This window comes from Anguilla rostrata, unplaced genomic scaffold (assembly GCF_018555375.3).
Source record: "Anguilla rostrata isolate EN2019 unplaced genomic scaffold, ASM1855537v3 scaf0974, whole genome shotgun sequence".
Lineage (NCBI taxonomy): Eukaryota > Metazoa > Chordata > Actinopteri > Anguilliformes > Anguillidae > Anguilla > Anguilla rostrata.
The window spans coordinates 88,762-103,906 of NW_026986333.1; the positions used below are offsets into that span (position 1 = coordinate 88,762).

Consider the following 15,145-nt stretch of genomic DNA (forward strand, 5'->3'; position numbering starts at 1 on the left):
TTGTAATGAAAACAGTTAAATGAAGAGGAGAGAGGGCATGGACCAAAATCACTAGGTAGATAAAGAAAAAGAACACACAAAGAACTTGTAATGCATACCCACAATCCTCAAATTAAATGAATTAGGTACCAAGATAATTAAAGGGATATTTCACAAGTAATTTTGTGGAGCTTACGGTACCCCATTGTATTTGGATAGTGTGAATACTAGCAACTAGCTGTCCCTGTTAACCGTTAACAGCATCGCCGTTCCTTCTGATTGTCCAGCTCCCAGTTCACTCCCATTCATTTTCAGGACCTTCTGAAAGTAATCTTTTTAAAAAAATAAACTAACTACGAGGGATAATAGATTAATAAAAGAGAGTACTAATGTCGAACGATCCCTGGCCCTGTAGGAATAGGTCACCGGTGAGAACTGGATACAGACTTGTCCGATTGATATGGTAAAACATTGACCTGCAAAGTAAACTGTTTCAGGCCTGTCACACATTGCAGTCTTCATCCATCTCCATTTACCTGCTATGAACTTTAATGAAATCCATACATTTACCCCACTCTCTTTCACACACTAACCTTTTGATGAAGGTGAGTTTTACTCCTTCATTACACACGTGTGTGTTGCAGGATTGTGGTGTTTCTGAAAGGATTGTGAATAAAATGACATTTTATTCTGCTGGTAGCACTGTCGCCTCACAGCAAGAAGGTCCTGGGTTTGAATTACATTACATTACATTACATTACAGGCTTTTGGCAAACGCTCTTATCCAGAGCGACGTACAACAAAGTGTATAACCATAACCAGGATCAAGTATGACGAAAACCCTAGAGAGAAGTACCGGTCCAAGTGCAGGGAACAACCGCATAGTTCAACTTGGACCCTGAAGGTTAAACTGATTAACACTAACACAAATGAGAACGCAGTCTATGCAAAAATACAAGCAGTAGTTAAGACAGTTAATGCACCTAAGTCACCTACGAAACAGCTACCTAGTTACAACCCTAAGCTTACAGTCATTTAAGAGATTACAGGGAGGTGGGGAGGGACGGGGAGAGATGCAGCCTGAAGAGGTGAGTCTTCAGTCGTCGCTTGAAATAGGTCAGTGTCTCAGCTGTTCTGACCTCCACGGGGAGGTCATTCCACCATCGTGGGGCCAGAACAGACAGGAGACGTGTTCTGGAAGTGCAGGTGCGAAGAGGGGGAGGTGCTAGGCGTCCTGAGGTAGCAGAACGGAGGGATCTGGCTGGCATGTAGGGTTTGAATATCTTGTGGAGGTATGCTGGGGCTGATCCCTTGACTGCCTGGTATGCTAGGACCAATGAATCCCGGCCTGGGTCTTTCTGTGTGAAGTTTGCATGTACTCCCGTGTTCATGTGGGTTTCCTCCGGGTACTCCGAGTGTGTGTGAATGGTGAGTGAATGTTGTGTGTGCCTTGTGATAGTTTGGCGACCTGTCCAGGGTGTATTCCTGCCTCTCGCCTTGTGACCCTGACCAGGATAAGCGGGTATAGATAATGGATGGATGGACTTCCATAAACGAGAATGAGAGTCATGCAGCGACTGATTCCAACTTCAGACTCTTGTTCACTGACTTCAGTTCCTAGTGAATGAGTGAGTCATGCAGTGACTGATTCCAACTTCAGACTCTAGTTCCTAGTGAAAGTAATTTCACCTGCTGTGCTTTGGATGTGAATTCCTGCATGAACCTGGCACAGGCCTATGTTATTATGTGATTCACAGGACTTTCCGAAACATTTAGCCAATTTAAAAATAAATAGCCAATATAGGCATGTTTCTGTGCAATTCACTCAATTAGCATTTAGGGGTTAGCTCACAAATAAGTGGCACGAGGTTGACGAATGAATAATTTGCAGTTAGCTGATGAGAACAATATAATCAATAGGCAAATTTTTTTTAGTTTTTTTAGTTTTTTTAAACACGTTAATTAGCAGTGTGGGACAATTTCTTATGAATTTGTAGCTTTATCCATTCAGATATACTTTAGTGGATCAAACAAGTTGTAAAACAGCTAGCCAAAATCTTGATTTTACATTTTAGTTAGTCTAATTCGCCATTTGGCTGTTCTGAGCCATAGAAAGCTTCAAAACACTTGGCCAGGATAGCCTAGAGATAAGACAGAGGACGAACTTGGGGGTAGCCATTGGAGGTGTGAATGTGTTGGTCTGTGTGTGAGTGTGGGTCTGCATGTGTGTGTGTGTGTGTGTCTGTGTCTGTGTGTCTGTGTGTGAGTGTGGGTCTGTATGTGTGTGTGGTGTGTGTGTGTGTGTGTGTGTGTGTGTGAGTGTGGGTCTGTATGTGTGTGTGTGTGTGTGTGTGTGTGTATGTGTGAGTGTGGGTCTGCATGTGTGTGTGTGTGTGTGTGTGTGTATGTCAGAGGGGGTGTCCATTCCCCTCCCCCCTCCCCTCCCACTAGATAAAATATGTGGCTTTCTTGTAGTTAGCATTCTAGCATCTGGGTCTGGTGTCTACATTTCATCTCTGTTTTTTTAAAATATTCTGCTGCCTTTTTGTTTTTATATTTTGGTCTTGGCACATCCTTTGATTACTTTGGGACAAACACACTGTGGTTTGGTATCTTCTTTCAATTATTCCTTGTGTGACTGTCCATGTCTATAACCTTTGTTAATTGTTTTAAGGTAGCTGAACCTTGTCTTTAGATTTGATATGTTTGATAATAATTACCAAATTAAATCAAATAAATATATTTTACATGTTGAATAAGTCAGGTGTTTTAGCTGCTGATGCACTGTGTTCGGTATTCAGAGTGCCGGACGGCAAACAAGGGTGTTAACGGTTAAAACTGCTGGGTTCAGAAAATTAAGCATAGTTCAGATAATCCTCACCTTGCTGAGAGGTTTTACAACCTTTATCTTCTTAGTCAGTGCCTGTCCTAATTTTATGAACTGTAATTCTACTGAATGCCGTGCCTTGCATAACTGCAGTGGGAGTGTTGATCTTATTTGCCTTGGCTATATTTGGAATTGTGTTGACTAACTGCTTTGTGTCAGTTTCCTGCATCATACAATGTTCATCAGGCTAGCTGCACCAATGTCAAAACAATGTTGACCTCTCGAATTATCAACAAAGTGGTGATGAGTTCTTAAAGCCTAACATATGTTTGAATGAAGGAAATGACTGCGGTTTCTTTGCTTGAGTTGAGCCTGAACCTAGTTCACAACTTGCCTCAGTGTTGCCAGATGCCTGAATCAAATACTCCTAAGCGAAAGTCTTCAACATCTTCGATCAACTCCCATTCAGATTCCTCACAAATGTTCCCCCATATCTCATTTAAAATCCCCCTATCTGTCATTGACTTCCATACATCTTTACTGTGAAACTTCCCCCATGAATGTTTAAATCCCCTACATACATTTAGAGGAAAATCTGGCAAGCCCACTCTGCGATGTGTGATCTTCTTTGGGAAATCATATACTGATGGCCTCTTTTGTTCACGGTTTTTTGCACCATGCAACCCATAGACCCATAGCTTAGCGTTTCTCAGCTGTAAGTGGGCTGACCAGCTAGTTTAAGGCAATTTCTTTTTAATTCTGCAGGTCTATTTATTATTCAGGCTAAGTTTGTCATTGCAATACAAAGGATTTAGGGGTAGGAGGACACGTAGAGCTGCGGTGGCTAGTCTTAAACTCGTTCCAGTTCCGGACCCAGACCCGGACCCGAATCAGAATGTCCAGTTCGGTCCGGTCCTCAACGACAGGTCCAGTTCCTTCCTGGATTAGGTCCCCACCGCTTTAAATTTCAAATAATCCCTCTCTGAACTATGTAATTTTGAGGAGAAATTCCAGTACAAAATTTCACTTTTTTCAATTGGCTTCCATTGGATTACATAGAAGGTTTGAAGTGCAATTATCCACTTCAAATATAGTTTGGCTTGTCATAATTTAGGTCAGAATAGTGTTCACTGTGTGAACTAAATTGTGTTCCTAGCTAGAAACAGCTGTACGAAATGAGTATTTTATCTTATTGAACGTGTGTTTTGTAGTTGTCCACGACCGTGAAATGCACTTTTGTACATCGCTTTGGATAAAAGCATCTGCCAAATAAAGGACATACAGATGGTGGATTCTTTTTTATTATTATGTATAATTCAAGAAAAATAGATCTATCATTTTTTTCAGTCTGTTTTAATCAGTATTTTGCTTATTTCCCAGATTATTACAATACAGGCGTGATTGCAAGGGTGAAAGAGCCACAGTGGCACAGGCGATCCAATGGTTTGGTAACTTGACTGTACTAATGAAATGTCTGATGGTTTATCTGGTACAGATTGCTATGAATATTATGGGGGCTGGTGAACACCCATCCCTTCTGACGATATATGAGGAAGGAACAGAAAATAGTCTCTGACCCCACTCACATCTTTTACCCTAAATTCCTACTTCTACCTTCTGGTAAAAGATTCAAGTCCCTCAGTGCAGGCTTACCTGCTATAAACACTCATTCATGGTGATGACAGTTTAGCTTTTTAGTGCTAAAAGTTTATGTGAATTGTTGGCTGCATGGGTGTTGTAATATGTCTTCACTGTTATAACACTTTTTCAGTGTTAATTAATTATTCATTTATTTATTATTTTTCAGTTGGCCCACCAACTCCCCCACTTGATGGAGGACACCTTTATTTATACAATTACAATGTTTACATATAACAGTGGTGAAGTCACTTAGATTTTTAAGTGAGGCAGTTATTTTTGTTCCGTTGATATGTGTTCAGTGAGTGAGAATTCCTAGATTTTCAATTTAGGAGGATAGTTTTTTTGGTGATCGTTAAGATGATCAATATGGGTTTTATGTATTGAGATGGTGTGTTGATTGTAGGCAGATTTGTGTTATGCTAATGCTAACTTGTGCTTTGCATCTTGCAGTGTAGCTTCTGTCATTCTGTTTGTGAAGTCTTCTGCAGACAGGAGGTACTGACACATCCATACCTGTATTATGGAGAGTGTTTCTGATTTGTAGAACAGGTGTTTGGGGTTTTTTCTTCATTATGGTGCGAATTTGTTACGTCCCCTGACTCTGCTTGCCTGGGTAGTGCATGTGGAGGTAGTTGCTTAATTACCTAATTGCCTGATTTCCTCCACCTGCCTGTGAGCCAACATGAGCCCAGCAGTATGAGGCAGGGGAGATCTTTCTTTCGGGTTTCTTTTGGGTGGTTTGTAGTTGGCTGTGTGGCTGTGTGTTTGTGTTTTGTGGGTTGCAAAGGTTCATTTCTTTGAGATCTTCTTTGGGGTTTCTTTTGTGTCGCTTGTGGTTTGCTTTGTGGTTTTGGTGTTTGTAAAGATCCTTTTTGTTTGGTAAACTTTGTGGGTTTTCTTTTGTTTTACTTTGTGTTTTAGTTTATTTATTCTAATAAATGTCTGAGTTTTTAGATCAGTTTTTGAATTTTTTTTTTTTTGGTGCATTGGACTGGTTGTTGCGGCTTTTTCGAGCCGGCCGTAACAAAATGGGGGCTCGTCCGGGATCTGCCATCCCTGCAGACACTCACACTCTTCCCTGCGGCGGTGAGGACGTGAGCAGACACACACTTCCCTGCGGCGGCAAGGACGCCGTGCGCAGACACACACTTCCCTGCGGCAGCGAGGACGCGCGCAGACACACACTTCCCTGCGGCGGCAAGGACGCCGTGCGCAGACACACACTTCCCTGCGGCGGCAAGGACGCCGTGCGCAGACACACACTTCCCTGCGGCAGCGAGGACGCGCGCAGACACACACTTCCCTGCGGCGGCAAGGACGCCGTGCGCAGACACACACTTCCCTGCGGTGGAGAGGACGTGCACAGACACACTCTTCCCTGCGGCAGAGAGGACGCGCGCAGACACACACTTCCCTGTGGCGGCGAGGACGCGCGCAGACACACACTTCCCTGCGGCAGAGAGGACGCGCGCAGACACACACTTCCCTGCGGCAGAGAGGACGCACGCAGACACACACTTCCCTGTGGCGGCGAGGACGCACGCAGACACACACTTCCCTGCGGCAGAGAGGACGCGCGCAGACACACACTTCCCTGCGGCAGAGAGGACGCACGCAGACACACACTTCCCTGTGGCGGCGAGGACGCACGCAGACACACACTTCCCTGCGGCAGAGAGGACGCGCGCAGACACACACTTCCCTGTGGCGGAGAGGACGCGCGCAGACACACACTTCCCTGTGGCGGCGAGGACGCACGCAGACACACACTTCCCTGCGGCAGAGAGGACGCGCGCAGACACACACTTCCCTGCGGCAGAGAGGACGCGCGCAGACACACACTTCCCTGTGGCGGAGAGGACGCGCGCAGACACACACTTCCCTGCGGCGGCGAGGACACAGCGCGCAGACACACACTTCCCTGTGGCGGCGAGGACGCACGCAGACACACACTTCCCTGCGGCAGAGAGGACGCGCGCAGACACACACTTCCCTGCAGCAGAGAGGACGCGCGCAGACACACACTTCCCTGTGGCGGAGAGGACGCGCGCAGACACACACTTCCCTGCGGCGGCAGTGGCAGACTTCCCTGGAAAATTCGTGGACATTTGGTTCTTTTTTTTTTTTTTTTTTTTTTGTAGTTTTGTAGAGTAAATTGGAAAAAAAGGCTAATGTACCTTACAGTTTTTTTGTCTTTTTTTTGTCCTATGGGTGGGGGTGTTACGTCCCCTGCCTCTGCTTGCCTGGGTAGTGCAGGTGGAATTAGTTGCTTAATTACCTAAACTTTGTGGATTTTCTTTTGTTTTAGTTTGTGTTTTGGTTGATTTATTCTAATTAATGTCTGAGTTTTTAGATCAGTTTTGAATGTGAAAGAGTGCTGTATGTTAACATTTTGAAATTATATTGCCTCAGATGTTTGTTTAACACTGAGATCCAAGATTGGAAGTTGAGAACTGCCCTTCTTTGGGAGCTGGAAATAATGAAACTAAAAACTATGTTGGGTTTGATCTCTGGGAACCACACGTATGTCCCCCTTTTTGTAAGAAGGAAGGAATTTATTCCTCTTAAACATGGGAGCGCTGTCTTGTGTTTGAGAGTAAATGACTCTGTTGAAATGGGGGGGGGGGGGGGTTCACTCTGAACTGGAGTCTGTAGCCCTTGGCTATTGTCTGTAGCCCTTAGCTATAGTAGCGCTGCATGTGCTATGTGCTCTTCCAGGATGACAGTAGCCTCCTTTAGCATTGGACACGCTACTGTCTGTCAGAGCCACACTTAGTGCAATTGGATGCTTCTGTGGAGGTCTGGACTGGATGTCATTCCCTAGAGTTGGCTTTCAAACACAAGATGATGAAAGAGGAGTTAATTTATTGCACCAATGCAGTGATTTGTTCGAGCAGAGATGCACACTTCAGTCAGTGTATAAGTAAGCCACGTACTTTGGATGCACTGTAAGAGAAAGAGCACTTTATCATATGACAAAATATGAGAGTTGCCAATAACCATGAATAGAATGCTTTAACAGTGTTAAGAGGCAATCATTTTATTTACAAGACATGGCAAGATGGACTGGACACTATTCTATAAGAGAGGAAAGGACATGCACCTGAAGATATTGTAAGATAAAGAAAAGGAACACAAAGAAATTGTGATGCATACCAAAAGTGCTTTTTATGAAAGATTTTTGGATAATGAAATAAATTGTTTGAGCTTCACTGAAATGCTATCCAGAGAACATCTCCCACAATCCACGCTAGTTTACATTTGACAGAATGAAGGTTGACCTGACCTAAACTGTAGTACCTACCGCCATCCACAGCAGACGAGGAGGGGCACGTCCGAGTCTGCCACAAAAACAAAAACGAGAATCAGAAACTCTGCTAGTCACTCAGTGAGGGGAAAGCCAGCACACCCTTGGAGTGAGACCATGAGGCCTATATAGGGCCAGCAGCTACTCAGGCAAAGGAGAAAGTGGTGTGGAAAAAGCACTGGTATGCTGTCGGTGGCCTGACTGTATCTCAGGTCCAGGTCTGAGTGTGGAGTGGAGGTGCTGAAACTCAGCCCTGTCCCTCCGGCGCTGTCCAGGCCTGAGTGCGGAGTGGAGGTGCTGAAACTCAGCCCTGTCCCTCTAGCGCTGTCCATGGGGCGGCAGGCTGGGCCGGTGAGACACAGGTGAAGTGGAGCTGAGTAGTGGCTGATGGCAGGGAGGGACGGGGCTCCAGAGGCCCACACCACAATACATACATATGAGCATGTGCATTACTTCCTGTTACAGTCTACCTTTAGCTGTGTGTTAGTTTGCAGTGCTGTGGGAAGTTTGTAACAGATAACCAAAAGGAAATAAGCAAAGTCACTGTCCACTCTGAAAAATGTATGTTGCCTTTTACATATTTACTTTTGGTGGTGGCCAAACATCCTACATCACTGAAAACTAACTCGCTGTCCACTCTGAAAGATGGCAGCTGCATGTCTAGTATGGGATGGGAGGGTTAAGCCCAGAGAAAAGATCACAGAAAAGGTAGATGAGCCCATTGCCCCAATTCAGAGAACTTACAGTATAAGAAAAGGGGACATTTGGGTCAGAATTACATCTATAGAACTGTCAGAGTTCAGTCCAGCAGGATGTTTAATTTTCAGGTCCAAAATACTGCAGCTGGAGATTTTAGCACAGACATCTTCCTCAGAGCATCATCAACCTTAAAATCCTCAATTTCACTCTTCATCACTGAACACTGTCATTGGCACATTTCCCATATTAGATACATGCTTCATGTATACCTAATATAGTAATACTATAATATATTTACTCTTCTTTGCAGACTGAACTACTGTGAACTCACACAGAAGTGCTGTAATATTGTGGCCTCAGCTCTCCAGTCATCAAACTCACCCCTGAGAGATCTGGACCTCAGCTACAATAACCTGGGAGATTCAGGAGTGGAGCTGCTCTGTGCTGGACTGATGAGTCCAAACTGTGAACTACAAAGTCTGGGGTGAGTAGTGCTGTGTACTGTGTGACTTTAAAGAAGTAGAATTTGTGATTAAGTGTGTAAGAGTGTAAATTTAATCACCGGGTGGAAAAAAAAACCTCACCAATATTCAGAACCTGTAACCTGAATGTTTACGTGTGAATACGCGTATAAGCACATTAACAGGGGTGTGCTCATATGAAATGATGGGTGGCAAGACATTGTACCCTGGAGAGACTATCTACTGCTGCCAGGCATTCGTTCAAGTGTTCTGTGACATCAAGACCTTCAATCATAGGAATCCAGGAATCTAAAAATAACAACTAATTAAGGCTTACCCCATCTGGGTGAAGAGACTAAATATCTAAATATCCCAGGACATGACCTCTGCATTATTTTATTGAATGACATTCAGATCCATCTGGGCACTGACTCTAACGGTGACCCCAGAGTAGCTGCACATCCTGCTAGTGAAACTAACAATATTCCCAATGAGTAACCCAGTTAAGGTATTACCTCTAAACTTTAAGTTACTGTCGTAACCCCAGTTCTCTGATACACAGAGTGGAGAGATCCACCTATGAGAAATGACAACCGGTCATGACTTGTGTAGAAGCATCCCATTGCACCAAGTCTGGCTCTGACAGACAGTGACGTGTCCAATGCTAAAGGAGGCTACCGCCCTCCTGGAAGAGCACATAGGACCCTGCAGTGTTACTACTCCTCAGCGAACGTATTCACTTTACATGAGCGGCAGGCAGGGCAGTCTTGGTGGATCTCTCCACCGGGGTTACGACAGTAACCTAAAGTGCTCTTTCATCATGTTGTGTTTGAGATCCACCAACCGGGAGCTATGGACAACTACCAGATTGCCCTATGCTCACAGCTGTGGCTCGATTGCTTCAGCCTGACACGCACTTCCTGTTTGTGGTAGAGAGAGAGAGGAAGGAGTCTTGTGGAGTTTGGAAGAGTTAGTTACAGGAATGTATTGTGCTTTGAAGTGTGTATTTGTTATTTCATTTGAGTTTTTTTCATTTGAGATTGTTTTGCTCCTAAGGTGAAAATCTTTGTTGCCGTCAGGGGACAGGGAGGGAATTTTCCACTTTTTTCCTCCGTTAAGCACTCAGCTAGCAAACTAACCGGTTTGCTAATTCGGCCACCTTCTTGCCGACAGTAGGTTTTTGGTTGTTCGCTTTCCCAGGAGAAAAATATGACTGTTGTTAGATAGTTTGCCTTTATTGTTATGTGCTAATGTTAGCAGTAGTTTATTATAATCTCATAAAAAACACGTTTTCAACGTACAAAAATGCCAAGTTACTCAAAAGTATTGATATCAAAATGACGTCAAGTTACGGTACTACAAACAATATAGGCTATCTTGCCTCACCGAAATTACATAAGATGTATTCCAAAGCAATGCTCCCCAATATTTCCTCAATTCTTTCAAGTCACTTGGCCCTGTGTTTTGTAATCTTTTTTTGCATGACATTTTACAATGTCATGCAAACTTTGTGTCAGATCAAAGTGTCAAATGATTGCCTCATGGAACATTCAAATTCATGTAGAAAACTGCTGGTGAGTAACTACAGGAAGCACATTTCTCCAGAAAACATGTTTATACTTGCTTCTGAACTGAATTTCAGTAAATATACAACTTATTGTATATTTGCTACGTACAAGAAGTACTGCATGTAAAATACATATTGTACATACATACACAGAGAACTTCTTTATCCCCATGGGGACATTTGCCTGGCAGCATGTTACATTCACATTTACGAACACACACTTATACAAAGAAACATACTATCATTCATGCAACAGAAAGGCTGGGCAGCGAAATACATACATACCAATACAAATTGGACATATACACGCCTATTCAATCAATCTTGACTGTGAGAAAGCCATCCACACATCCATGTTTGGCCTGCCCATGTAGTGCATGCTTATACACACAGGGCCAAGTGATTTGAAAGAATTGAGGAAATATTGGGTAGCATTGCTTTGGAATACATCTTATGTAATTTCGGTGAGGCAAGATAGCCTAACTTGGCGTCATTTTGATATCAATACTTTTGAGTAACTTGGCATTTTTGTACGTTGAATACGTGTTTTTTTTTATGAGATATCATTTCTTTTTGCAAAGCGTTTTATTATGAGAGTGAGAAATGCGAAGTGACCCTGTAAGAAACGGTTGTGGATTATGGCTATCCTTGTGTGAATTTGTACAGTCTGATGAGCGTGTACTGTTTAGCAGTTTCGGTTTGCTATATATGTAAAACAGTGGCTGTGACAAAGGGTGCGGTGGCGTAAGTGTAAAACGCAACAGAAACGCAGGTGAAATATGGCCAGTGTATGTACTCACGGATTTGATGGCCATCCAACGAGCCTTGATTGAGATAAGAATCAGCAAGCCCGTAGAATTAGAGCTGCCTAGGTAGCAACTTGTGTACCCTTCTGTCCTGCTCTGTTGTCTGTTATTTCGTGGACATGCACTTAGTGTTTGTAAGGTTTATAAGGCATTTTGATAGGCTTATCTGCAGGTGGGAATCCTGTTCGCTGTTTTGCTAAGCTAGAACCGGAAAACTTGATAGTGGAGAATAGGAGCAGACGCATATGTCCCAGCAGGCTTTGTATATGAGAAAATAACAACGGTGTGAGAGAAATTTGGATGAAATTATGAAATTGCGTAGTTGAAACAATATGTTTTTAGCAGAATGTGCATGTAGGTGAGGGTTGACATGATCACAGACTATAGTGCGGAGTAAATAAAGTGACCATGCGCGAGCTTACTTTCCTTATCGAGTTTGCAATCTATTGCACTGATGTGCTTTTCTCATGTTCAGTATTAGTAGTTATACTTATGAGTGAGTCATGATTTTAAATGTAATGTTTTAATGGGGAGTTGCAGAATGTACATACGTAGTAATTGTTTGTATGTGGCTAAATAGAGAACAGGGTGAGGTAACATGAATGTAGAAACGTGGCGTTTGCTGATAAGAAGGTTTTGTACGGTAGCCAAGTGAAGAAATATAGTTAGTAGAAATGGCACAGTGGTGAACTGGTGTAACTTTTTAATAAAAGGAATACATTTGCGTCATGGAATGCATATGGGTGGCCGTGAGTGAGTTTTGGTAAAGAAAATATAAAAGCGTAAGAAAACGTTAGTGTAAAAGAGGAAATGATCTGCCTGAGGGCGAGTCGGGATGCAAGCCTTAAACCGGAGGTTTACCAGTCTGTGACTTCGTTAGTGCAGCACCATGCCATAGCTATGCAATGCGTGAAATATCATTAGCAAACCTGCCGGTGGTTTTAAAGAAGAACACAAGCCAGTAAGCACAGAAGAGCTCCCGTTGAATCCATATGGCTTAGCAATATTGTAGCCGGTTAATAACCGAACGTACAGACGGTAAGTCATAATGCATATGGCTTAGCAATATTGTAGCTGGTTAATAACTGAACGGTGAACGGCGGGTCGATATGGTGCAAAAGCAATAATTGATAAGTAGTAGACAATTATTAGTGAGGGTCGAAGTAGGTTAAGCAAACGTGTTCCTAGCTGGGCTTAAACCTACAACCCTGTGTTCCCAAGACTGTAACCTTGCCCATTAGGCCACAGGCGGACTAGCTGTTTAAACTGCGGAGTTGCAGAATGTACATACGTAGTAATTGTTGGTAGCCTATGTGGCTAGATCGAGAACATGGCGAGGTAACATGAATGTAGAAACGTGGCGTTTGCTGATAAGAAGGTTTTGTACGGTAGCCAAGTAAAGAAATATAGTTAGTAGTAATGGCACAGTGGTGAACTGGTGTAACTTTTTAATAAAAGGAATACGTTTCCCGTCATGAAATGCATATGGGTGGCCGTGAGTGAGTTTTGGTAAAGCAAATATAAGCGTAAGAAAACGTTAGTGTAAAAGAGGAAATGATCTGCCTGAGAGCGAGTCGGGATGCAAGCCTTAAACCGGAGGTTTACCAGTCTGTGACTTCGTTAGTGCAGCACCATGCCATAGCTATGCAATGCATGAAATATCATTAGCAAACCTGCCGGTGGTTTTAAAGAAGAACACAGGTCAGTAAGCACAGAAGAGCTCCCGTTGAATCCATATGGCTTAGCAATATTGTAGCCGGTTAATAACTGAACGTACAGATAGTAAGTCATAATGCATATGGCTTAGCAATATTGTAGCCGGTTAATAACTGAACGGTGAATGGCAGGCAGATATGGTGCAAAAGCAATAATTGATAAGTAGGCTAGTGTACAATTATTAGTGAGAGTCGAAGCAGGTTAAAGAAACATGTTCCTAGTTGGGCTTGAACCTACGACCTCGTGTTCCCAAGACTGTAACCTTGCCCACTAGGCCACAGGCAGACTAACTGTTTAAACTGGAAATGTTTCAGAGTAAAAAGGTATGGGTATTTTGCGTGTGTATGCAAGTTTTTGATTGGGTCGTGAGGATGAGGATTTGGCTGTCCAAAGGGGAGACGTTTTTTGTGGGATAGGGGGCAGGAAAAATAAGAATGAGAAGAAGAAGAAGAAGAAGAAAGAGAAGAAGGGGAAAACGCAAAATCCCCTTAGTTTGGGGCTTTATTGTGTGGACATGTGAAGTTGTTTATGAAATCTGTCTGTTGAAATGGGGTCAGAATGTACAGAATTTAATGTTTTTAAGGGCTGAGTGTCTGTGGCTGTTGTGGTTATTTCTGTGGGGAACCCTGAAAAGTGCCAAACGCTCGGTGCTGGATAGGTATGGGGCATGCCCCCGCCAAGGCGTAACTTGGCGGGATGGCATACCTGCCATCCCAATCTGCTTCTGGATGAATTTTTGTTTTATTTTGTCCTAAGATATGTGAATAAAATATTACCTAGTACATGGGTTCCTTCAATTATTGCTATTTAGTAATTGCTATTTTGTAAAAGGTAAGTTAGTTCATTTAACCCAATTAATTCTGCACCTGGTCATTCTTATTTAAACACTTAATATTAGTTTAAAGTGCCTTATTTTTCTAGTTTAAAGTGCCTCCCCAGTTTCTGCTGCTAGTTGTCCAGAGCCACTTAAAGCGTTTTTAAGTTGTGGTCTTGTTGTCTCTGTCTCAGCAGGTAGGAGATCTCCTAGAGCGTACAGAAAAACTCTTTGAGTTCTGTATGTAGAACGAAGGGCCATAAATGGAAATTAGCTAAATATCAGTCACTGTGTGGAATGGCGTGCCAGGTCATGAAGTAGGGGCAGAAACTCCGGGGATTTTTAAGACTAGGCTTGATACAGTGTTAGATTCTGTCTAGTCTGTAGGTAATCAGAGCAATAGGTACAATTTAGTTAGAAAATTGGCAAGCATTGTTGGGCTGAATGGCCTGTTCTCAGCGTATGTTATGTTATGTTATGTTGTTATGTTATGTTTTGTTAGTTGAGACGCTGTCAGGTCTTGAGAATGAAGTCTGTTGGGAATCTTCTCCTTTTGTGGAACCATGTTGGGACCAGTGAAGTAACACACTGATGACCACTTTCCAGTTGAAAAGGTTTTATTACGATGCACAAAGGTGCCTCAACAAGCGCTCCGTCTGAATCTCAACGAGACAGCCACAAGTGAGGGCTTAGCTATTCTGGTCAGTGATTATTGCCAAATGAGAACATTCCCAGGAAGGAATAAACATTGCACCAGACTCCCCGGGGACCACCCATTTGATCTGCAGGTGTTGTATTGCCTTACAATGATTGAACTCTGTATGTGGCCATCTGTCGCTAACAGTGAGAAGTTGTTGCAGAGTGTCTGTGAATGTGAATGGGGAGGGTGGTGTCTGGCACATCTTGTGTAGGGCAGTACTAAAGACATTCCACTGCCCAAAGCTATAGCCAGGGTACAGAAACAATGTGAAGTACTAAAACCCATAGCAGATGAGGGGAGATGTGTTCACCTCACACAGAGCTCACCCCCAGAACTGAGTGGGCTACTGGCCTCCTGGTGACGTTCAGGCGGTAGAACCTCGCTAAAGTATCTGGAGAAACCCAGCCTGCTGCTGAATACATTTCCTGTGAGGAGACCCCATGGAATAGGGCCCACGGTGCAGCCATGCCCCTTGTAGAATGAGCGTGTGGAGAACACACACAGGACACAGAATATGCAGCCCATGCTGCTCTTCAGAGGAGAAAGGTGGTGGGTGAAAAGCGGCAAGCTCCAACACCTCACATGTGGAAGCTGGGAAGCTTGAGGCATAAAGGCTGGATTGGGTTTA

General features: G+C 43.5%; 1 protein-coding gene across 9 annotated transcripts in view; it reads left to right on the forward strand.

The window, feature by feature from the left end:
- LOC135246927 (NACHT, LRR and PYD domains-containing protein 3-like) overlaps window positions 1–9,020 on the forward strand; it is a 97,540-nt gene extending 88,520 nt beyond the window's left edge. For 4 of the 9 annotated variants that reach the window (XM_064320194.1, XM_064320195.1, XM_064320196.1 and 1 more), the window contains one exon: window positions 8,764–9,019. In XM_064320194.1, coding sequence (XP_064176264.1) covers window positions 8,764–8,941 — 178 coding nt within the window. In that variant the 3' untranslated portion in view covers window positions 8,942–9,019. Of the gene's footprint in view, window positions 1–8,763 lie in introns of all 9 variants that reach the window. The other 5 variants (XM_064320197.1, XM_064320198.1, XM_064320199.1 and 2 more) reach the window with 3 other exon arrangements.
- The last annotated feature ends 6,125 nt before the right edge of the window (window positions 9,021–15,145 follow it).